Source organism: Equus quagga, chromosome 3, assembly GCF_021613505.1.
Source record: "Equus quagga isolate Etosha38 chromosome 3, UCLA_HA_Equagga_1.0, whole genome shotgun sequence".
Taxonomy (NCBI): Eukaryota; Metazoa; Chordata; class Mammalia; order Perissodactyla; family Equidae; genus Equus; species Equus quagga.
The window spans coordinates 90,595,716-90,621,399 of NC_060269.1; the positions used below are offsets into that span (position 1 = coordinate 90,595,716).

The 25,684-nt window shown below is 39.6% G+C and overlaps 1 protein-coding gene across 4 annotated transcripts in view; it reads left to right on the forward strand.

Annotated features, from left to right (window-relative positions):
- The window catches only part of TMEM150C (transmembrane protein 150C), an 86,086-nt gene that overhangs the window by 55,834 nt on the left and 4,568 nt on the right, over nt 1–25,684 (forward strand). For 3 of the 4 annotated variants that reach the window (XM_046655573.1, XM_046655571.1, XM_046655570.1), the window contains exons 2-7: nt 13,414–13,503; nt 14,365–14,418; nt 14,544–14,576; nt 15,024–15,091; nt 20,682–20,809; nt 23,452–23,629. In XM_046655573.1, coding sequence (XP_046511529.1) covers nt 13,424–13,503; nt 14,365–14,418; nt 14,544–14,576; nt 15,024–15,091; nt 20,682–20,809; nt 23,452–23,629 — 541 coding nt within the window. In that variant the 5' untranslated portion in view covers nt 13,414–13,423. Of the gene's footprint in view, nt 1–426; nt 512–13,413; nt 13,504–14,364; nt 14,419–14,543; nt 14,577–15,023; nt 15,092–20,681; nt 20,810–23,451; nt 23,630–25,684 lie in introns of all 4 variants that reach the window. The other variant, XM_046655572.1, reaches the window with a different exon arrangement.

Genomic DNA, 25,684 nt, shown 5'->3' on the forward strand with positions numbered 1-25,684 from the left:
GGTTTTCTGTACCGGGTGCTGTATGAAACGAGAAACTGCTTTAGGTCAACCTTCCACAACGTGCGTGCAAGGCCCACTGGCTGTGGAGGAACAGGCATCCGGCAGTTGACTACATTTTATGCGTCCCTGGTCTCACTGGTTTTCATTCTGGTGATGTAGTGGTTCTGGGTGTTTGGGGGAGTTTGGGTTCTGAGTTGTTGATTAGTTCTGGCCGTGGGAAGGATGCAGGGTGATGTATGACCGTCTTCAGTTCCAGTCTGAACTCCACAGAGCAACCTCTGGTCTGGTATATTTCATGTGTTTTTTTTTGTCCTTCCAAAGAAGTCATCAGCATAATTTCTAAGAGACTGTTGGAGGGGTTTTTGTACAAGGTCACGCCTTGCTTCACCGAGAGAACATTAAAACCTATCCTCCGTTCTCTTTCAGGTTCCTCACTGAATTCCTAAGCAGTCACCATTAAGCTGGAATAAATCTGCAGTTCTACTTTTTTTTTTCCTGGATCACAAGTTGGGTGGGCATCAGTGATATTAAGACAATTATTGATGACAATAGATTACGGATTATAGAGTGCTTGCCATATGCTTATCAAAGAGCCTTATATGTGTTAACTCCCTTAATCCTCATGGCAGCCCTAGTAAGTAGGTAGTATTATGATCCCATTCTGCAGATGACAAAATTGAGGCATAGAGACATTAAGCAATTTGTATAGCGTCACCCAGCAACTGAGTGGCAGAGCCTAGATTTGAAACTGGAGAATCTGGGTCCAGGTCATGTACTCATGGTTCTAGCTCTGTTCTGTGTTCCCACTATAATGGAGTGGAAGAATTATCACTTTGACCATCACCTTTGGTATAACACGTCCACCAAGCTGCTGCCAGTTTGTTGGGTGAGGACACCCAAGTTCAGTGTTTGGGGTTTGACATCACATGCATTAGCCCTGCATTTCTCAGCCTTAGCGGTCTGCCACTAGCTACGTAAGAGACCCCCTAAATTTCCTTCTCAGATCCCCTTCTCTTGAACTTACTGGACTTATCTGTCCTTTGGGGATTTTTTGTTTGCTCTGGTTAGTTTCATGTTTGGTTGTTTCTCTTCCTTGAACCAGGCCTGATGTGATGGTGTCAGAGCCTAGCAAGGGGGTGCCAGCACTGTGAGGAGTCACTGTCTCTTTGGCACTTGGCGCTGTGACTGTGGGCCAGAGAGGGTTGTTGTGATGCTCTTTCCAAGTTGTGGACCAGAAAATTCTGGGCACAAGGATTTCATTTTCAGTTAGCTTGTGGTCAGACTGCTTCACAGGGTTTTGTGTGTTTGTTTTTTGCCTTAGGGATAGAAAGCCACATGAAATAATTGCATATGGCAAAGAGCCTAGAAAAGATTCTTTAGACCTGCTGAATCAGGCATGTCAAGAGTAATCACCTCCTTGTCATCTATAAAATAAAATTAGTAACATTGCCCAGCCTTTTTTATACCTCCCAGGATACTGTGAGTATTCCTTTGTTCCAGATCTATAAAATACAACTAGCTCGTTAGGGAAAAGGTATGTTTATGTGTTTATAAAACTTTTGTAAAAATTCTGTATAAAAGATTGGTCACTGCTAAGTGAGGAAGCCATTCCCTGGCCTTCATTCTTCCACGTTCTTAGGAAACCACCTAGTCACTTGGAACATCTGATTCACCAGGGCAGGATTCTGTTAAATTATTCTTGCCTAAGAGTCCACACACCTCTCAAGTAGCTCATGCACAGAGTGACTTTGTCATTTCTATATGGAATAATGTGAGGTGTCAGATAAGATATTTGGGTTGCAGTTAACAGAATATCTGAATGTTTTAGCTAAAGTCAAAGGTTCAGCTGCTGTAACAAGAAACCCAACAATAATGTGGCTTAAAAGTGGAGTGGTATTTTTTTTCTCATGTAACAGTCCAGGGTCAGTGTCCCATATCAGTGGGGGAGGTTCATGATAGCCAGGGTTCGTGACAGCCAGGCCATGCTCAACATGGCTTCTTTGTTCTGGTCATCACCATCTCAGCCCATTGGAAGTGAGCGTTTGAGAGATGTGTGTGCCAGGCCAGGAAGTGGCATACATCTCTTTTGCTCCCATTCCATTGGCAGGAATTTAGTCACGTGGTTACTTCACTGTGTGGAGGAGGCTGGGCAGCCATTCTTCTAACACAATGAAAGAAGGAAAGAATGGATTTTCATAGACAGCTAACAGTGTTGCTACAGTCAGTTCCTCTGGGCCTTAACTATCAGTGAACGCCCTACTTCCAATACATAGAACACACTCGCTTCATCCCAAGGGAGACAAACAAAAGCCCATCCAGTAAATGTACGACCTGAAAGTCCATGGTCCCTGGGTAATGCACAGTCCTTTCCGTCAGGTTCGGATGTGGTTCCTAATGGTCCGGCAACCTGTGAACTAAAAGGCAAATTATCTCCCCTTCTCCACTCGTACTCGATACACAATGGCGGAACAGGGGTAGAAAACCACAATTAAAATTCCCATTCAAAAAGGAGGAGAATGAAATGCACACAGCAGCCCCGGGCCCATAGCAATCCTGGAATCCTGGGGCAGGTAATGGGAGGGTCCTCTCCCTGGCAGAGGAGGAAGGTCCCTGATTAGACCCTGGCTCTGCTCTTCAGGAGGACCCCTGTGTCCATGGTTCTGTATGTCCCTTGGCCTTGCCCTTGGGGGAGGGGTGCTCTTCCTTTTCAGTTTCCTCTTTCACCAAATCTGAAGAAGGGTGTTGGGGGATATGCCCTCCTTGGTGGCTGTCCAGCTTTTGCAGCTCACTGCCTGCTGATGTAAATTTGGAGAGAACAGCGGTCACCAGGTTTCGTGGCTTGGCTATGGTATCTTTGCAAATACAGTTCCCTCAGAAACTCAGCTGGCATCTGATCTATTAACTTCCAGACAGTTCACATGCTGCAGTGTCTTCCAAAGTTTATTCCAAGACCTGGGTCTTGAGCCTGCTTTATTTCTTTGCTTCCTTGCCCTCCACACCTCGCTCTCTTAGTTTAGTGGCAGCTGTTTTGAGGCCTCTGAAACTAGACTTCGGAGGAAGGCAACACGCTTTTTCTCATCTCAGATCTCATGCTGTTCTGGGTGTGGAAGCCATTGGCTTTTCCAGCCCTTCAAGGCACCAAATTTGTACTCTTCTGTACAGGCTCTTTTCAATCATCTCTCCTAAATTTATAGGCTCAAAAGGAATGTGGTCTGCCTTCCAAGTCAGACCTATCAGGTGACAGTTTTGTCTTTTTTTTTTTTTTTAATAATCCAGAGACTCTTGGCACAGACCAGATTTTTGTAAGACATTTCCCCGTGTCTCTTCTTTTTTTTCAATTGTGGTAAAATATCGTAACATAAAATTTACCATTTTAAGTGTGTAATTCAGTGGCATTAAGTACATTCACATTGCTTTGCAACCCTCACCACCATCCATCTTTAGAACTCTTTTTATCTTGCAAAACCAAAACTCTGTACCCATTAAGCAATAACTCCCCACTCCCCCTCTCCCCAGCCCCTGGCAACCGCCATTCTACGTTCTGTCCCTGTGAATTTGACTACTCCACGTAGCTCATATAAGTGGAACCATACAGTGTTTATCCTTTGGTGACTGGCTTATTTCATTTAGCATAATGCCCTCAAGGGTCATCCATGTTGTATCATGAATCAGAAGTTCCTTCCTCTATAAGGCTGAATAATATTCCAATGTATATATATACCATATTTTATCTATTCCGCCATCAATGGACATTTAGGTTGCTTCCACCTTTTGGCTGTTGTGAAAAATCCTGCTGTGAACATGGGTGTCAAACACCTCTTCAAGTGTCTGCTTTCAGAGGTATGTATCCAGATGTACATATCCTGGGTATATATATTTTGGGTATATATCCAGAAGTGGAATTACTGGATCACATGGTAATTCTGTGTTTAATTTTTTGAGGAACCACCACGCTGTTTTCCACATCAGCTGCACCATTTTACATTCCCAGCAACAGTGCACCTGGGTTCCAATTTCTCTACATCGTTGCCAACACTTGTTATTTTCTGGGTTTCTTGTTTTTGATAATAGACATCCCAATGGGTGTGACGTAGGACTTCATCTTTTTTTGATGATGTGTTGGGTTTTTTCTTACTTTTTTTATTATGGTGCAATATCTATAACATAAAATTTACCATTTTAATCATTTTTAAGTGTACAGTTTAGTGGCATTAATTACATTCACAATGTTGTGCAGCCATCACCACTCTAAAACTTTTTCATCACCCGTTGATGAAGTTTTTAAAAGTAAATTTTAGACATTATGACAGTTGATCCCTAAATACTTAAGTGCATCTCTAGAAAATAGAGACCTTTTCCTATGTAATACAATACTATTATCATATGAGCCTTCACTCACATTCCATTGGAGAGAACTTACAGTGCCACAATTACTTGAAGGGGAGGCTGCTAATTATAATATAGTTGAGCACCCACTCATTCAATTATAACAGAAGAAGGAAGAATGGATTTTGGTGCTTTCCTAAACTACAGTAAAGTAACAAATATGTAACTGATTCACATTACAAGAATTTTGGGGTCTGGCAATATTGGGAGTTTGGTATAGTGTCTCAATGATGCTACCAAGGAGTCAGTTCTTTCCACCTTTTACTCTGCCATCCTCAGTATGTTGTCTTTGGATCTTCATGTTTTTTACCTCATGGTTACATGATGGCTGCCATAGCACTAGCAATTATATTTTCACAACAGCATCCCAAATGGGAAAGGAGGAGAGTGGGCAGAAAAGATACTTTCCATTATCAGGGATGCAACCCCTCTGATTTGCTACTCGGTAGACTTTCCCTTGCATCTCACTGGACAGCTGCAAGGGAGTCTGGAAAGATTCTTGTCAAAGGGGAATGCGATATCTATGATTGGCTTGGCCAGTCATGACTTATACCCTTGGGCTGAACACATTGCAGTCCTGAATAAAACTAGTCTCTCTTAGCTAAGAAAAAGAGGAGAAATGACCTTTGGGTTGGCAATTATATCTGCCACATGTGGGCAATATTTTTTAATATTATTAAAGGTATAAATGGACTCTGAGAGGATCTTGGCATAGAAACTCTAAGAAGATATCATCAAATTGAAGTACTGGTAGCCCGGACTTCCTTCTGAGCTTATTCCGTGAATGGTGTAGGGACAGTGTGTTCCATCTGTTTCTGAGGAAAAGAATCCTTGGGGCCACCAGCGTGAAAGGGTCCCTGTAAGTCATCTGTCAACTGAATGAAGGTGATTGGTTTTAGGAATCAAGAGACTATTGGGGAAAAACTAGTCACCATTGGTTCAACTTAGGAGTCATCATATTCTTTTGGAGATGGTAATATTTTACAGAAATCCTTTACTAATTAATATACTGTCTCTCCCAGTGCTCATGAAAATTATTTGGGGGCAAAATTGACCTCATATGTTGAAAAATATTCTTTATATCTGATTAAAGGAAGTCATGTATTCTTAGGGTGACACCAGGTCACTCAAATTATCATACTTTCCCAAACTTAGGACTCAGTGAAAACAATGTTTTAACTGTCAGCATAATGAGTTGGTTGTATTGGAGATCTCCCCATGCTCATTTATATCTGAGAGCCTACGAACATTTTAGGGACAAAACCAAACCAAACAAATAGTCTTTGTCATTACCACTTATAAATGCATTACGAAATAACACAAGCCCTTCATGTTTGCTTGTGACACAAATGGAAAATAACTTAAGATTCCCAGAAGGTTCAAAAAAAAAAAAAAAATCAAGGCTGCTCTTGGTTCATAGACACTGTGACAATCCTGGTTGTTAGTGGTGATTCACCCATCTTTCCTGCTCCATTCCAGCTGGCCCTGAGAGCAGAATGAAAAATTGCTTTGGCATGGAGCTCATTTCGTAATAAATTAAAAATGAAAAGAAGACAACTGAAGACCCCAAAGATCACTTGCAGTGGAATATAGTTAACATTTATTGAAAAGCCAGCAGAGGCTAGGCACCATTATCAGTGCTTTAAATGTATTTTCAACCCTCATAAAAACCCTATGAGGTCAGTACCGTTATTATTCCCACCTCACTGATGAAGAAACTGAGGCAGAGAGGACTTAACAACCAAGGTCATACAACTAGTACGTGGCAGAACCGGGATTCCGAGCTCTGGTGAGCTGCCTCTCACCATTACCCCGGGTTGTACAAAATCCTTCCAAGTCATAACAGGCAAATCTTTTCCAGCCCCAGAAAATATTACTTTAACTTCTGGGATATTTCACTGTCATTATTATAAGTATTTTCTTCCTAATAACGTTTTAAAATCTACAAATGAAGACGACCCAGTGGGCTTTACTTTCCCATTTGTAGATTGGAGGAGTTTTACTGTCACCTGATAGAATAGGAAGTTTGTGTTCAAGGATTATCGTGGAAACAGGGTGCTATATTCTTTGACTCCAGTAGCTTCACCAGATTAAACTGTAAGAATCATCTGTTTGGAATTTGGTAAGACAGGTGTGATTATATGACCTCAACCTTATCAAGACCCTGTTTTTGAATCAGTTAAAGTAGTTGGAGTCTCAGGTGCGGAGCTAATGTGGGCTTAAAGTGACACTGTTTGCTTCCATGAGATTGTCAGTTTTCAAATGGCCAGGTATTCACAGCTAGATTTACAGCTAGAGCCTTTGCAGCCAGAAGACTTACAGAGGAACAAAAATGACAACTGCAAATGTTTGATGCAATTCATTTTCTCTCTGAGGAAGAATGAGAGCTTTAGGGGGGCAGGGAGCAGATTGGGATTTTCAGCTTCTGACTCAAAGGGTTGGAGAGACCCCATTATGCAGTCTCACTCCTGCCACAGATGGGATGACAGAGAGTGAAGAGCACTCAAACTTTGAGAATGGTATTTATTGGAAGAACAGAACACATGATAGAAGTGTACAGAAAGTTAGCAGTGCTGGCTCTCTAAGAGGATTTGACCATCTGGATAACAGCTTTGCAAATCTTGTAGATAAATTATACCATTTTGAGGAGAGTCTTCCAAACTGAATCTAAATGCCAGAATCCTTCCAAGAAGGTTTATGCAATTCTGGCTTTTTTCTCCTTTTGTCCAAAACTCATTAGGTGACATTTTTGGTCCAGATAGAGTTTACAATTTGGGACATGGGAACAACTATCCTAAGTTTTTCACCACTGGAAGATTAATATCAATGGAGTAAATATTACACAGAATAAAAAAGAAGTATAATTCGGGGCCAGCCCAGTGGCACAGTGGTTAAGTTCGCACGTTCCACTTGGTGGCCCCGGGTTCACTGGTTCGGATCCCAGGTGTGGACCTATGCACCGCTTGTCAATCCATGCTGTGGCAGGCATCCCACATATAAAGTAGAGGAAGATGGGCACAGATCTTATCTCAGGATCTCAGGAGCAGTCTTCCTCAGCAAAAAGAGGAGGATTGGTGGCAGATGTTAGCTCAGGGCTAATCTTCCTCAAAAAAAAAAAAAAAAAAAGAAGAATTCATAATGCAAAGATAAAACTATCTCAGGAGGGTGGAGTATTCCTTCCTTCTCCCCATCTTTCCGTAAAAAGCTAAGGAAAAATGTACTCCCCTAGCTGGTAGGTGCTATGTTGATATAGCTCAGAGAAAGAGTGGAACTTGTCTGTCCTAAGAAATGTAAGTAAGGTTTGGGTGACACCTTCTAATGTAATTGGAAGCAATGGACCAGTTTATTTTAATGATGTCTGGAAGAATGGAAGAAAGAACCATCTCTGTTTTAACTTTTCTCAGATAACATTGAGGCAGTGAAGAGAGTTAATTTAATAGATCTATTCATTTATTCTTTGCAGAGGTACTTCCAGTGAAATATCTGAACTTGTCAAGCCAGAATAGCTCAGAGAGTCTTATGAAACCAACCAAATCAAACGTTCATCTCCTGACACCTCCTGGAATCCTCCTCCAGCACAAAGAGCAGGGAGCACATCAGTGTTGTTTCTCTACTGCAGCTTCTTGGTCACATTATAAGCCGGTGTGGGCTGCTTTAGAAGGACAAATGGACTATTTTGGACAAGAAAAGAAAAGTATGTGTAACAGAGTCCCCTTCTTTGGTTAACACAGTCCCACCAGGGAGGGAGAAAGAAGTGAAAGGACCGAGATATGTCAGATGGGGCACTGGTAGGTTAATAAAACCGGAAACTGGTCCTGAAACAGCTTTTTACTCTGATCTTCTGGTCTCCGTGATAACTCAAAGGTGGGTAGGGAGGTGAAGTAGGTAAGGGAGCTTTCCCCATACACACACACACACACACACACACCCCACTCATTGTTCTGTTCTTAAGCTCATGCTTGTCAGTTGCCAAAAGAACCTGGCATGGTAGGGTATATTATGGCTCAAGTGTGTGTTCTTCATTATAAGAATCTCCCTTTACTACTTCAGAGAACTGACTTAGATCATCACACATTTCCTGATCCTTGTCAAAGTGATTTATAAACTGTCTAGGGTCTCACCCAATTCAGTAAGACAAGAGAGACCTATAGTTTAAAAATACATAACCAGATCACAGATTTAAATGTAAAACTATAAATCTTGTAGAAAAAATACAGGAGAAAATCTTTGAGATAAAAGGCTAGGCAAAGAGTTCTTAGGTTTGAAATCAAAAGCATGATCCATAAGAGAAAAACTTGGTAAGTTGGATCTTATCAAAATTAAACTTTTGCTCTGCAAAAGACCCATGCAAACAAGTGAAGTTACCTGCACCATATACAAAAATTAACTCAAGTGGATCAAAGACCTAAAGGAAAAGACCTAAAACTATAAAACAGAGTAAAACATAGGGGGAAGGATTCATGATATTGGATTTGACAGTGATTTCTTGGATAGAACACCAAAAGCATAGGCAACAAAAGAAAAAAATAGATAAATTGGGCTTCATCAAAATTCAAAACTGTAGTGCATCAAAGGACACTGTTAACGGAATGAAAAGGCAACTCATGTAATGGAAGAAAATTTTGCAAATCACATATCCGAGAAGGGATTATCCAAAATGTATAAAGAACTCCGACAACTCAACAACAAAAAAACCAAACAACCTAATTTAAAAATGTGCAAAAGGCGTGAATAGACATTTCTACAAAGACGATATATAAATGGCCAATAAGCACATGAAAAGATATTCAATATCACTCATCATTAGGGAGATACAAATTAAACCCACAGTGAGATACTACTTCACACCCATTAGGATGGCTATACCATCAAAAAAACAGAAAATAACAAGTGTTAGCGAGGATGTGGAGAAATCGGAACCCTTGTGCATTGCTAGTGGGAATGTAAAATGGTACAGGTACTCTGGAAAACAGCTTGATGGATTCTTTAAAACTAAACATGTAATTATCATATGACTCAGCAATCACAATCTTGGGCATTTAGTCCAGAGATATAAAAACTTATGTTCACACAAACACCAGTACACTAATGTTCATAGCTTCTTTAGTTGCAGTAGTCCAAAACTTGAAACAACCTAGACATCTTGTAATGGGTGAATAAACGAACTTGGTGCATCTATACCATGGAATACTACCCAACAATGAAAGGTACAAAACTACTGATGAACACAAACCTTAGATGGATCTCCAGGGAATTATGTTCCCTGGAGTCAAAAAAAGTCAATCCCAAAGGTTACATACTATATGATTCCATTTGTATAACATTCCTGAAAGGATAAAACTGTAGAAATGGAGAAAGGATTAGTGGTTGCCAGAGATTATAAAGGAGGATACAGGGGAGGGAAGTGAGTGTAGTTATAAAAGGGCAACACAAGGGATTTTGGAGGTGATGGAACTCACCTCACATTGGCTCCCCTTTTAGGAAGGTCTGTCTGTCCTGTACCTTGACTGTAGTGGTGGTCACACAAATCTACACGTGATAAAACTGCATAAAACTAAAAACACAGGGGTGCATGTAAAGCTGGTGCAATCAGATGGAGTCAAGGATTATCTCAATGTCAATATCTTGATTGTTGATATTGTCCTGTGGTTATACAGGATGTTACCACTGTGGGGACAGACTGAAGGATATACAGGATCTCTCTGTATTATTTCTTACAACAGCATGTGAATTTGTGATTGTCTCAAAAAATAAAAAAATAAAAAGGCATAACCCATGAAAAAATCCTGAAGAAACACCAACTTGGTTCCACTGGAAGCTAAGAATACAACTAGCTATAGACTTATTCTTTCTCCTCCCAACGCATCCTTTTGAGTTAAGAAAGGGCAATTTCATCTATCATTAGGCATGAGTACAGTATGGTTTTCTCAGAGTTTCGATATAAGGTTGCCCTATGAAAATTAAATAGTAAAAATAAAATAATTTAGGAGAGTAGCCATTAGCCATCTTAGATGCTTCCAAAACAAAATAAGAAAAGCAGTGCATGTGGAAAGATAACCAATGAGTAGAATCTCAGGAAGACAGGCCCTCCTTCAATATGTGTATAAGGTTAAGGTATTCATTCATTTTTTTGGAGAGCCATCTGAAGAAAGAAACTATTACTATCAGGAAGGATGTCTGCGTCCTTCTAGAAAAGCAGGAGTCACGAGATGAAGAAAGTGTTGAGCCATCCTGAGCCCTGCTTTAGAGGGAGGGTACCTTGTCTGAACACAAGTATCGATCTGCTTGGCAGTTATAGTTGGCAGAGCTGCCACTTATGGAACATGTGGTATGTGTGAGGGGCTTTGCCTGCATCGTCATTAATCCTCAGCATCATCCTACAAAATAGAAGTTATCTCCATAATTCAACTAAGGCTTAAGAGATGAAATAATTTGTCAGCGATCACACAGCTAGTGAGTGGCAGAGCTGGGTTTCAGTCCTATGCCTTGCCATACCATTTCCATTCCACTATGCTGCCTCTCTTTAAAGTTAATTGGCATATAAAAGTATTGTAACTTGATGCTATGGTCTTAGAATTATCTCATTAACTCTGTTCATTCTACTTTCCTGCTTCCGAGTTTTGATTTCCCATATAGACGTTCCTAAAAGGTGAGCCAATGTGAGTATTTGTCCATGTGGCAGCTGTGTTTCTCACTGTACATTAATAAGGTGGCAATCTGATCTATTCACCAGTCTGTTGTAAAAATGGTTAATAAGCATCAGTTCTTCTGGGGCTGATAATTCTGGGTACATTGGAGCATTCTGTTCCTGCAAAAAAATAAGATACTGGACTTAGCTTAACCTCCAAGGTACTACCACCTTGTGAGGCCTCAATCTTTGACGTTCTTCTCCCTCCTAGAATTCAACAATCTTCATTTAGCGAGATGGGGAAATGGTGTTACAGATTTAAGTAACTCGCCCAGGCCCATAGAGTTGATTATCGGCAAAGCTAAGCTTGAGAACGAGGTCTCCTAAGTCTTATTGCAGTGTAACCATTTTGGCTATACTCATCCTGTTGGACCACACTATTTCAGGGGCAGATCTAGAATAATTGGTTTACACGCTCAATCAACATTCCTGTTTTCTGTACTTCCTCTACATCTTGGCCACTAGTGGAATTGTTTTTTGTTAGCATAATTGATAGCTATATTATGAGCCCACAATTTTCTGTACATAAATAAATGAATAGACACTAACTAGCCATGTTGTATATGCTTAAAATGTTCATCATTCTTTCACATGATATAAACTGGGTAGCCATGCACCACCGGTTCATACAATAGCTTTTAGGTATTTTATAGAGTGTTACATATAAATAGTTGTATTCGTTAGACCTCACCTCAATTATTTCCACCACCCAGTATAGTACCTGGCACAAGTAGGGTGTCAATACTTGTGAACTGGATTGGATAGGATTAGATTGGACTAAATTGATTGAAAAGTGGCTTTAATGTCTTTCAGCTCTTAGACTCTGTCATTTATTTAACACTCTTGCCCAGATAAGTGTTCAGACGACAGCATGACTGTTCAAAGACACATTATGAGGCCCAGGTGTCTGTCCCCTGGCCTGAGAGGTCTACTTAATCAGGTAGGTCAGTTCTGGGAACTAACGCCTTTCTGACACCTTGCAGGTTGCCAGCCTCAAGGGAGGGCCGTGTTCTCTCTCTGGTCTCAATACTTGGAAGGTCCAGGGAGTCTCAGCACGTGAAAGCAGATAATCATGGAGGTGCTCAGAGATGTGGCAGTGCTGGTTCAAACACATAAATGATTTGTTGCAGTTCATTGTAAAACCCAAAACAATGAGCATAGGTATCTCCTTAGAGGTACCTATGAATCACATTCTGTTTCTCAGGTCACCTGTGGAGGTCACTAGGGCAATTTATTTTCTTGAAACAAGTGTTTTTTGCCTTAAGGATTGTTGATATCCAGTGTCTCAAATAAATTTTGTCTGATGGTTTTGGGCAAAGAAGTAAAGTAATAATTAGTTATTACTTTCTGTTCTATACCAATAATTTTTCATAGACACTTCTGAAGCTTCTGTTTTTCACTTCATTTTTGTGGAGAAATTTTTATTCATATATTTTTGCTTTCATATAGAACATCCAAAATTCCTGACATCTGTTTTTTCTTTTCATTGTGTTTGTTGGCACTAATTTAAAGTTATACACAACGCATTCTTTTCTAGAGCATTCATCTTTAGTGTTCTGAGATAGTTGCTCAATAACATGTCATGAGAAGAGTTCAGATTTGGAAAGCATCTGTCATTTCCTCTTGCGTTGCTAATTTATTTAGTAACCATTTGTTTCTAAAACTCTCATCTGCCAGGCTGTAAACCTATGTACATGTTGGATCCATAGACCTAGAAATCCATAAATGTTAATGATAACACTAGAAGTAGGTTGGAGTATGCCTTTGGTACCTAGCTCTTCTCCTAAAAATCTTTACCCAAACCCTTTGTTCTTTCTTTTTTTTTTTTTTTAAAGATTTTATTTTTTATTTTTCTCCCCAAAGCCCCCCCTGGTACATAGTTGTGTATTTTTGTTTGACTTGTGGGTCCTTCTAGTTGTGGCATGTGGGATGCCACCTCAGCGTGGCCTGATGAGCAGTGCCACGTCTGCGCCCAGGATTCGAACCGGCAAAACCCTAGGCCGCTGAAGCGGAGCGCGCGAACTTAACCACTTGGCCACGGGACCAGCCGCCGTTCTTTCTTAAACACATTGATACTTATATTAGGATAAGTGTCTTTATGAGACTATTTCCATCAGTTCTCAACTAAGACTCTGGAATATTTAAGATGGTAGACAAGAATCATCCAATGTTAACTGCTCAAGGAATTTACCACATGCGTAGGTGGCAGTAATGATACTGATTTGAATAATAGTTTCATAAAATACACTTTTTTTCAATTAAAGTAAACTTCCTTTCCATCTTGAAAGAGTGAAGTACATTTTTGCCTTAGCTATTAATACCTGTTCATTTTATTTCAGTGGTACAGGCATGGATGGGAAGAAATGCAGTGTATGGATGTTTTTACCTCTTGTATTTACTTTGTTTACTTCAGCTGGATTGTGGATAGTGTGAGTATTTTCTTATTTTATTATTTAAGGACTCCAGTGCAATGTAGATAAAAATGTAAAGTTTTGATAGTATATGGTGTACCTATATGAATGTATTTATAAATACTTTAAAATAATGTTTACTAAATCAACCTTGCGAAAGTCCCCATTTCTCTTCCCTTCTTCTGTGACCCAAAGTAAATAACAAGAGTGAGTAATAAATTTGCAAAGCAGGTAGTGAAGAATACTGGTTTTATTTTGTGTTCCCATGTTCTTCCAGGATTGAACATTCTGTAAACTGGTGATATGGATTCATTATTTGCAAGATTTGCTAATTTGACACAAACGTGCTAAGTATTCCATTCACAGTACAGTTCATAGTCCAGGTTTTTTGTGTGTGACTGGGTCTAGTACGTTTATAAATTGTTATCATTACATTGGAAGTCTTGGCTTATCACAAAACATTCCCACACTTGCTTATGTCAAGTACCATTCACTTTCAGAAAGTTGTTTTAGTCCCTTGCAGTTCATTAAGAAAGGTGGACACATATTCCTGAGAAATTAGAAAATTTGAATTCTAATTTTAGTTTGCCCAAAGTTATAAAGTCTTATTTCTTTGTTTTCCAGTTTTCAGATTATAATCATGGCCATTAATTTGGGAGGGGTTTCGAAAATTACAGAAATATTATTAATAATGACATCTGAACTTCAAAGAACTAAGTGATCTATAGGTAAAGCATTGTAGTAACAGAGCATTTTTCCCAGTTAGAAAAAAAATGAGTATGATTTAATGTGGTTGGCCTAATAAATCTGGGAAACAAATGTCTTGTTTTTTGAAAAAATTTCTTTTTCATATAAGCTTTTATTGTTCTTTCTTCATAGATACTTTATAGCTGTGGAAGATGACAAAATTTTCCCATTAAATTCAGCTGAAAGGTAAAGTTCATCTCTGAGTAATGCATCGTTCATCAGTAGACTTAACAAAAACTTTGCCTTGGGGAGGTTAAATTGTGCACAAATGACTGTGCTTTGACCTGAGTTCTCTATTTTTTGTTATCCAGGAAACCTGGTGTGAAGCATGCACCATATATAAGGTAACTTGATAACTCTCTTCCCATCTGTTAGATCTTGGAAAAGTTGGGAGGTTCTCAGTTCCAGCTATTCTAATGAAGTAGCATGGACTGAGTGGCTTATAAAGAACAGAAATTTATTTCTTACAGCTCTGGAGGTTGGAAGTCCAAGATCAGGGTGCCAGCATGGTCAGGGTCTGATGAGAGCCCTCTTCTGGGCTGCAGACTACCACTGTATCCTCACATGGCAGAAAAAGGACAAGAGAGGTCCCTTTTATAAGAGCACTAATCCGTTCACCGGGGCTCCATCCTCATGACCTCATCACCTCCCAAAGGCCCCACCTCCTAATACTATCACACTGAGGGTTAGGATTTCAACATAGGAATTTTGCAGGGACACAAACATTCAGTGCATTGCAGAGGGTTATAGATTTTAATTCAGTAATAACAAAACATTTCATATTTTTCAAGTATTGCAGGCGATGAACCTCCTGCGAGCTGTGTGTTTAGTCAAGTTATGAACATGGCAGCATTTCTAGGTAAGAAGTGCATAAAGAATGTTCTGTGTCCTTTGGTACATTTCTTTTTTATTTTCAATTCTCCTAAACCCATATCAGAAACATGGTGGGCCTAGTCGATAATTTGGTGTCTATCATGTCAATATGCTGAAGCTAGCTTTTTGTTTTGAGGGTCTTTTTTCTCATAAATCCTTTATGTTCACCCCGCTTACCTTACATTTTCTCTTCCCTTTACCATCTTTATCGTTTCAGTGTATTCTTGACTTTATTTCTTTTGCTGCATGAAATAATATATTTCACGTACCATAAAATCCTGCATGAAAATGTAATATTGTGAAATATGTTTGCTTTAAGAAGAATGCCTTAATTTATTCCTTCGCTGGCAAAGATGAAAAATGCATAGGCTCTATGATAAATATTGATGTGTGTAGATATTGTCTTTAAATCTAAAGGTCAGCATTAGCATTAAGGTGACACTCTCGCTTGTGCCTGTACACATTGGAAGCTGGCAAATGGAGACGTAGGTTAAAAAAGAAGAAAAAGAAACCTCTGTACTCATGTCTGGCCCCAAATCCCCACTTTTTCCTCAGGGCCCAAGACCCTCATTTAAAACCCCGACCCTGTGTTCTGTGAGTGCTTCCGTGACTTGGTGGTCCTCCAGGGATCACGGGAACCAGCCGTGCTCTCTGTCCTTTTCCATATCAACCTTGTATACCATCTCATCAAGGCCAGGCCTCCCCAGTGTCTTTCAAAGGGTCAACTAACCATCATCGTTGGCAAACTGTGGGGGATGGCCCAGTGACAGCTAAATTTTTCAACAGTGGTTTTCTGGAAATGGTACTTTTGATAGTGAGACTTTCACTCCAAGTAAAAGATAAAGATGATGTTATTACTGAGGGAGTATTTGGCTTTCATGACACTTGTCCCCCAAAGAGGGGACTTGTTATTTATGTATAACTCCTCCCGACCCAAAAAAGTTCCTACTCACTCTTAACATGTTCTTTTTTAATGTTTGCTATAGGAAGAGGGAAGACCTATAGAACTCACTGGAAAATCAAGGGAGAGGGTTGGCCCAACATGCACCGCGGGCCAAATCTTAGTTCAGAAGGCTCAGAACAGGAGAAACATGGAGAACGTTCCCTATGAGGCTCAAGAGGCCTCCCATGAACCTGTGAGGTTCAAAGAGAAGAAAACTGGGGAGCTTCTCTGCAGGTGCTAAGACTGCTCCCTGAAGCTAACCTTTCCCTACACAGGCTCCCCTAAAGCGTATCCCCTTTGCCTGAGCAGGAAGTGTCTGGCAGGCATGGGATGCTATGCCAGCAGAAAGGAAAAGGTTAGCCGTACCCTGATGCTGGGGTTGCTGAATCTTTAGAGAAGCTCTTCTCTTCATGCCCTCGGCAGGCAGGATTTTCATGTCCCAGATATTCCCAAGCTCTGAGAAAGGTGGTACTGACAGCAGCCAGTGCACCACGGCCGGTCCTCATTAGTCAAGTCTTGTCTTCACTGCCTTCAGCCTCAGAGCTGCTGGGAGCTTTATACTCACTTTTTTCCTCTACTCTGGACACCACTCTTCTGAAAAGATCTAATAAACTTACTCATACCAAGGCATAAGTGACTGCTAGGGAGATATTTGCATTTAACAGAGCCCAAAGCCCCAAGAGTGAATCTTGAACTGAGGGGTCAGGGACCTTCCTAGCCCCTCTGCAATCACACCACGTCGGCCTGCAGGTTGGAACCTACTCATGATTATCCCCATGGGCACAATAATAACAGTAATTAATAGCAGTCATTTATATTCCACAATGCGAAGTGCTTTGCAAGTACTACTTCATCTAATCACAATATATAAAGCTTATAAAAAAGCTGCTACAAACTGGGGGTCCTTCACTGGACTTTAAAGAAACCAATGAACATGTTGGAGGCCACATATTGTTTCCTTCATATTTTTAAGAAAAATTGATGTTTCCCAATAGTCTTTAGTATAGAATCTATAAAATACCAGTTTGCACAGCTCACAAATTTATCCAGTTATAAAGCTTATGATTAACTAATTATAAAAGCATTCCCAAAAACAAAGTAATGAAAACAAGTTCCCCTCTTCCAGATGACATTTGTCATCATCTTATTCTCCAGTCCGCTGCTCCACCAAGAAGCAATTAAGCTCTTCCTAGCTCTTGCTCTAAGATATTGCAGCATCCAGTGTTTATTCTTTATTATCTTTCATCATTTTAGTGCCATCTGGTAGACACAAAATGGATTAAGATTAGTGTTCAGTGGGAATAAACCAAAAATAATTTATTTATCAACTCTGGGAGTGAAAAAGAGTCAGTTTACTAATGATTCTTGCTTTAAACGGTGGATGCTTTCGTCTCCCCAGGCCTCTCGCTGTTAGACCTCAGACTATTACTTTAGACACATTCCTGACTTTAAGAAACAACCTGGACTGCCTGTAAGATTTTTTTTTGGTAGCCCTGTAGGTTATAATTTACAATCTACAAATGAGTCGGTGTAGCATTTATTAAAATTAGTTAGCAAAGATCTTTTATCTTTCTGATGGACCAATCAAAGCACGAATGCTCAATTATTTTCTTTAGAGAATTAGTTATGCTCTTTGTTCAGAATCCACACTTTTATTTCTCCTCAGGGGAAAAAAAAGACCTAAGACAAATTTGTTGAAAAGAATATTATTTTCTGCCCTGGAGAGGTTGTGAGGAAAGGCTAACAGCTGAATGATTTTGGTCACCTAATAGCAGCCACTCTCCCTCAGCCAAAACGTATTGATTGCCGTGTTCTGCTGCAGTCATAAATAGGAATTGCCGATGCATAAACAGTAAAACTAAACAAAACAAAAAAGAATTTGACCAGGCACCAGTTTAGAACTGCAATGAAGAGCTACTCGTTCAAATTTAAAATGCCAATCAGCTCAAAATAAAAAATTTAATAAAGAAAATAAGCAATTATTCTAGTATTTGTGTTCTTTTAAAATAGGCAGATAAATTAAATAGGGGACTCTTGTATAGCAAAGGACTGTTCTAAATACCGAAAAACAACAGAAGGGTGGGTTTTAAAAATCTTTTCTAAAACTGTTAGCGAAAGCCAAAATTTTTAATGAAAGTAAAAACTATTGATCAGAATGTTAATGTGGTAAAAATTGGCTGGCATATTTAAAGATGGCTTTGACAGTGCCCTACTGCCCAGAAGTCTTGTTTAAGAATGTATAATTAAATCACTACTTCGTTGAAAATGAACTTCATAACAGACAGCCTCAATCGGCCTCCATTTAAACTTAACTGCTAATATAACTGTTAAAGCACCAACATCTTTATTATTTCCACCACCCTAAAAATTCAACTAGAATCTATTTTAAAAGAAAAGTATGCCTAGTCTGAGCTGATTAATAATGGAGTTAATAGGTAAAAAGGAGAAAGTGTGGTGTTTGGAACGCAATTCTGGAAGTTAGGAGCGTTGGGTTGAGTTCCTGTCTTCAAGTAGGTTTCCTTTTCCTACTTAATTTCGTCATCTGTTCATGATAAAATGATTTATCATCCATATTACAAATGGGAAGCCCAGCAATGCTTGGGCCAGGAGATGAGACATGTCCCATGTTTACTGGAGAGAAATGAGTAACATGGAGAATGGCCAATGACTCTTTCCTCCAGCCACAGTGGAACAAACGGACTGGCTAGGCCCACATGAAGAGCCATTTTAGTGTCTGCTTCAGCAGGGATTCAGGGCTTCGGCCAAAGTTCCAGCACGATCCTATTCCTCTAAACTAAATGACAGCCACCAGAGAGTTCCCAGGGTAACGCTTTTCACTAGTTATTTTTAAAAGAAACGAAATGTACCGTCTTGGTATTTTGTCATTATGTCCTGACTAATATCCATACACGCTTCATTAGCAGATGTCTCCCATGATGCCCTGTGTTGAGGTTTCTGGTGTTATCTAATAGCTTGTCTATCTGATGATCACTGTGTATCAGAGTGCTTACGTTCAGCTTCTCCTCTCCCACTTCCTCCTCCTAGTCCCATCCTAAAAAGTAATAAGAAATAGTGCTGATTTTGTCACCCTCTAGGATAGTGATTGCCATTATTAATAGACTTCTGATATAATTCCATTAGGTTGGAAAACTATTGTCAACTCAAGTATTATTTATTAATTTTATGATCAATAGTGGACATTAACTAAAACAAAACATACTAAAAGCTAAATTAGAGCTGAACAATTTGAGATTTAATATATTATGGTTTATTTCCATTTTGTTTCCCAAATCCAAACATTAGCCAAGGTATATCCCACTCTTTGATCAGAGGCGCTTGAAAGTGAAAGTCAACTTACTGAGCTTAACTTCATAGCTCGAAACTATGAAATTCAGCATTCTTTAGAAATGCCAATTTATGGATAGGTTTTCTTTTTTCATGGCTACTAATAATGGCCTTAATCAAGGTAGAACATTTAGCAAATAATTACCTATTTAATTGCTGTATAAATAGGGTAATTCTTGAATTTCTAATTTTCTTGCCTGCTAAACCTTAATGTCAGAATAAATTGTTTTTGGAAGTAGTAAGTGCATTTCCTTATATGTAGACATAATTTATATTAACTACAAGTGCTTTTTTTTTTAATCATGTGTAGACTAACCTCTCCCAGCTTTCTGTATAAATATGAAAATAGCCCTGCACTAAGCAATTAATAAAAGGAGATTCTTATATTAGTGACTTGAGTATGGACCATCCTCAAGGTTACTCTTAGAAGTTGGGTTTGAAATCTAGGTAACTTACTTCATTCTCTGTTCAGATTCTTTAAGAAAAATTTGCTTCAAAAGATAGAGTGGTCTTTTAAAATGAGTAATTAATATCCTTTGGAAGAACTGAGCTCTCTCATTATAACCAGTATGATTTTTAGTACATACCAACCTGCACAATCTGCTATCCAGATTTCATAATTTGATTACTATAACTGTTCTAATTTGGATTAACTGTCTTTGTCCTTTGACCATGACCCCCCCGCCCCCACCCCCCAGGTAGACTCAGAGGGAAGGGGGAGTAAGGCAGTAATGAAGGGCTTTGTCTACCAGCCTTTGTCTTCCTTTCTATCCCAGGAGGGATTTCTCGCACAGGGACCAGCAGGTTTATTGAGACGTGGAACTTTGTCTTCCTCCCCACGTTTCCTGCCCTGTGTGTTCTGACACTGTTCTAAACTAAAGGATGACTGAATCAGGGAATTCTCCTGCCATGGGCTGTCTTTATCCCCGTCTTATTTGTTGTGTGTCCAGCCTCTGCAGTGTTCTCCTAAGCCAGTCTGCCTATGCTGACCTCGTTTTCGGAAACTCTGAGAACAACACTATTAACAGTTCTGTCATCCTTGCATCACCCAGATAACATGTAGCACAGCTGCTTCAACTCCTCTCCTCTTCCCCCAGGTTAGGGATAATAAAACATCTAAATAATCATAGGCATCTATGGAAAATTTCTTTAAAAAATTGTCATTTCAGAGATTTAAAAATGTACTGTAGCGATGTTTAATTTTGCACATTGTGGCTTTAGAATTGTGCCTCATAGTCTAGGTTTATGATTTAAATTTTGTAATTTTAACATTTTGTTATATTCCCAGCTCTTGTGGTAGCTGTTCTGCGCTTCATCCAGCTGAAACCAAAGGTTTTAAATCCGTGGCTGAATATTAGTGGATTGGTGGCGCTGTGTCTGGCTTCCTTTGGCATGACCTTACTTGGTAATTTTCAGGTACTTCACTTGGCCTTTTTCACTTCCATCTCACACTTCACCTATCTGATTATCATAGCCTCTGAGTTAAAGTCACTATCTGCCCATATACTTCTGCACAAATCTGTAAAAAAATGCTAATAGTGGTTCCTAATCTGCACAGATTCTCCAGCAGTCAGCCCTTATGGTCTTTCAGCCTGGTCTCCCTAAGTTCACATTACACATGTGAGGTTGCTCGCTATGCATTGGAAACACAGCATGGCTATTCAGGAAAGTAGCTACTGAAATAGCTGTTTATTTTCTACAAAGGATTTCAAAGTGCTTTATACTTTTTTCCACAATAAATTGTATCCTAATGTACCTTTCTAGAAAACTAATAGGATCATTACCTTTCTATAATTAAACACGGAGCATCCTTTTTGGATGAAAGCTTGCATTTCAGATTAGCAAGTTCACACACCAGTCAAGTTTGAAAATTCAGAATTTCCCTAGAACACCTATGACTTGTACAGATATACTAACACTAACTCTTCTTCCCAGAAGTTTAGAAGCCCAAGGTCACAACATTTAAGAATAATGTCCCTTGCCAACACCATCACCCCCCGCTCTTGACCTGAATGATGTTGTTTGTAAAATAGGCAAGGAGACCCCTGAACTTTGACAGTAGGTGTCTGATTTCCCTACCTTCTCTCCCTCCCCAGCATCCTCCAACCGATGCTATGTGTTGTTGCTGGAAACTTCCTCCTTGCAGTCAAACACTGATCATCACACCTCTCTGTGTCTATTGAGTGAAATCCAAATGGCACAGACATCCAAGAAAATATGGTAGTGGGTTTTCTAAGACTGTCTCTTGTTCTAATCCTCAGTCCTGATAATTCAGGATGACTTGTTCCCCAAGACTTCCTCTGGCTTATAGTAGCAGCTCAATAAGTATTTTTGACTTGATGGGTCATTTGCAAGATAGGCAATCCCACCAATTTCCTTAACTAGTCTAGATCTCATCCCATGTCAAGCTAGACAACAAGAAAGCTGATTCTTAGAACATGTTGGCTAGGACAGTGAATTTTCAGGGGAATATTTGAGTGGTTATCCTGTTAAGCTCCATAATGTTAGGGCATGGAGCATTTGTTAGTGAAATTTGGGTGGGAGTCCCTCCCCCTCTTACCTGTCCATGCTGCGGGTGCTGGCATGTTGTAAAGTGCTCCACAATTATCATTTCTCTCAGCCAGGCCTGGAATGGAAGTTCCTGAGTAGATGTTTTGTTCTTTACTAAAGTCCTAGAAGAATCCCAGAGATTGGGTTGTTTTGGTGAAGCACAAATATTCAAAACCATGAATGATGATGCTACACATGAAGAACACTTTCTGGAATATCTACAGAGAATACACAGGAAACAAATAAGAAGTTAATTGCTTGCAGGGAAACCAAGTGCCTAGTATATGAGATGGGAGACAGACTTTTCGATCTATACTCTTAAAATTTGTAAAAGTTTGAGCCATGTAACTATATTATCTATTTTTAAAATTAAGTTAAAAATAATAAGTGAATAGAGTATATGCAGTATGGAAAACCAATTTCCTAGAAGTAAAATTTGATTTGAGGAATTATTATTTAAAATAAGTATCAAAAATACATTTTTTGAACTATGAGGGAAAAAAATGGCTTCTTCCAAAAAAGAAGACAAATCCTACAGCCAAAAACAGTAGAAAAAATTGTAAGGGGAAAGTAATATTGATTTGATACAACCATTTTTCACAGACGAATGTCAAACAATAAAACATCTGAAGGCAAGAGCAATTCAAAAAAAATATTTTCACCATGTTTTAAAAGCCATCTTTTCAACAATAGATTTTATTTTCCTATATGTGCAGTTTAAAATATACGTAATTAGTAAAGGTTTTTTAAGTGACATATATTTTTAAATACCACTGGGTAATGATTGGGGACTTTACATCTCTAACCCCCAACTAAAATAACTTGAATGGGTCTCCTTTAGCTTATTAAAAGGCTTGACAAGGAATCTTCAAACCCTGTTGTCCTTTAATGGGTCTCCAGATATGCAAAAAACTCATAGGTAGCAGTTTTCTTATAAAAGGAAAACAAAACAGAACAAAGTCCCATTAACAATAAATTGGTCACATTACATAAGCCAGTTTTGTAGGACTGAAGAACAGCCGAAGTATTATTAGTTGCCTGTGCCAATGAAATCTTGACCTACTTAGAACTGGTCCTCTTCAGTTAGTCAATACAAACCCAGATGCTGGGTCTCACTTCTTAGTATGGAAAACAAAGTTTTGGGTGCACGTTTGTAGAAATTTTGACATTTCCCTTTTCTGTGTAACTCTCCTGCGTTTTCTTTTACTTTTCCACAAAGCTTTTCTGGAAAATAAATTTGAGGAATAGATTATCACTGCCAGTATGGCTGTTCTAAAGAAATCTTTTGAGTTTTGGCGGTAATATTAATTTCTCTTCTCCTCAGAGTTCAAGTCAATTGAGAACAGGCATAAAGAGCCAGTGGAGATGAAGGACTTTCATCTTTCTAAAGTCTGTCATCCCATTATGGGGATATCACCTTACCTATTCTTCCCTCCCTCATGTATTCCATTGGCTTGTATGTCTTTTCCAAATGGACCTCCACACGTCATTATCTGTTCATCCCATAGCTCACGAATGATGAGGAAATCCATAATGTTGGAACTTCCTTGACCTTTGGATTTGGCACATTGACCTGCTGGATCCAGGCTGCATTGACACTCAAAGTCAACATCAAGAACGAAGGACGGAAAGTTGGAATTCCACGAGTTATTCTCTCAGCATGTATCACTCTCTGTGTGGTCCTCTGTATCCTTTAAATGTGAAAAGGTTCTTTGCCAGTGAGACTAAAACATAGAGGGGCCGACCTGGTGGCGCAGTGGTTAAGTGAGCACTTTCCGCTTTGGTGGCCCAGGGTTTGCCTGTTCGGATCCCGGGTGTAGACATGGCACCACTTGGCAAGCCATGCTGTGGCAGGCGTCCCACATATAAAGTAGCGGAAGATGGGCACAGATGTTAGCTCAGGCCCAGTCTTCCTCAGCAAAAAGAGGAGGATTGGCGGTAGATGTTAGCTCAGGGCTAATCTTCCTCAAAAACAACAACAACAACAAAAATAGATAACTTGTCTATGTGCCACTCCCACTTGGTTAGGATATACTATCAGATCATCTCAGAATCTTAGACAAAACAGAAAAGTAAATGGGTATAAAAACTAAAACTCTCAGACCTATTTTTTGTGCCAAAGAGGAGATGGAGAACTAAGAAGAAAACAACTCTGCCTTCTCGAGATTGTTTTAATCTATAGGAATGGTGTCATAGATCCTCCTTACCATTAATGATATAAAAGCTTCCCTTTGTGAAAAGCATAGAGTGCACAACCAAAAGAGAATTGTGATTTTTTCCCCTCCATCTCAAAAAAAATTTTACTTTATTAATGGCCTTGTTATTTCATTTACTTTATTAACTCTAAAATGAATTTTGAGGAACAAATACATTTGTATCTTTCAGGAAAATAAGTAAGCTTTCCTGGAAAACAAAGTCAAGAACTAGATTACCACTGCATGTATAGTTGTCCTAAACAAATATTTTTGAGGTGCTGTTCATTTCCCTTCCTCCCCTCAGAGTTTGAACCAATGGAGAACAGACAGAAGGAGCCAGATGGGGATGAGGAAGTCAGCCTTTATTCCTGGGAAACTTGGAAAGGAGAATGCCATAGGTCTCCTATCTCACACCCTGGAATTCAACTTATCCACCCAGTAGCTACCAGAGAAACCAGGGAGAGGCAGAGGAAAGCGAGCGCTTCACTCAGCTTAACCCCAAACAGATCCCAGGGAAAGAGACTAGTCTAGGACGGAGCACAGGGACCCCCACTTACTGGTAGTGTGGCCCAATGGAAGCTGGCCAGTTCTAGTCCCATCAATCAGATCAGTCACTCATTCTGTGGTGATCTTAAGTGTTCACTCCAGTAGGTCCTCAGGACACCAGAGAGGAAGGGAAAGGTTCCTAGATGGTAGGCTGTATAGTCATGCACTGCATAACGACATTTTGGTCAATGATGGACTGCATATATGACAATGGTCCCATCAGATTAGTACCATATAGTCTAGGTGTGTAGTAGGCTCTACCATCGAGGTTTGTATAAGCACTGTAGGGGAGGAAGAAATTTTCCTCTACCCTCTAGGTTCTTCTGGCTGATCTAAGAATTAAATAGACATGAGACAGATTAACAGGAGAAAAACAAACGTAAGTTTAATAACATGTATACATGGCAGAAACCAGGAAAACCAAGTAACTCACCAAAATGGCCAAAGCCCTCACCTTAAATACCATCTTCAGCTAAAGACAAAAGAAGATCTGGGTGGGCAGAGTCAGGGACTTCAAAGGGAAGGAAGGCGATTCACAGATAGGTGAAAAGGAGCAAACATTTGGAAAACAAGTGTTAGTTTGGTCACACAGAAACACACAGAAGGAAGCCCAACAAACAGGCTTTTCTGGGTTCCTCCTTGTCTGCCACCTAGTTCATGTCATGCTAAAGTGATAGCTGGCTTCCCAAGACAGGTTTTTTTAATCTGAATTCTTTTAGGCAGTTCAGGGAGAGGTAACAAGAAAAACTTTCTGAGTCCTTTGTTTCTTAAAAATAATCAGCCTAAAATAATCCTCATCTTAAAGAAACACATTTTGGGGTGGCAGATTTTGTCCGCTTCAGTACACTCTCTGATGTTTGCATAAAGACGAAATCGCCTAATAATGCATGTCTCAGAGTGTATCCCGTCCTTAAGCCATGCATGACTGTGTAGCTAACACAATTACACATCTTCAACCATGTAATAGCCAATATTTATTGGGCACTTATAATGTGCTAGG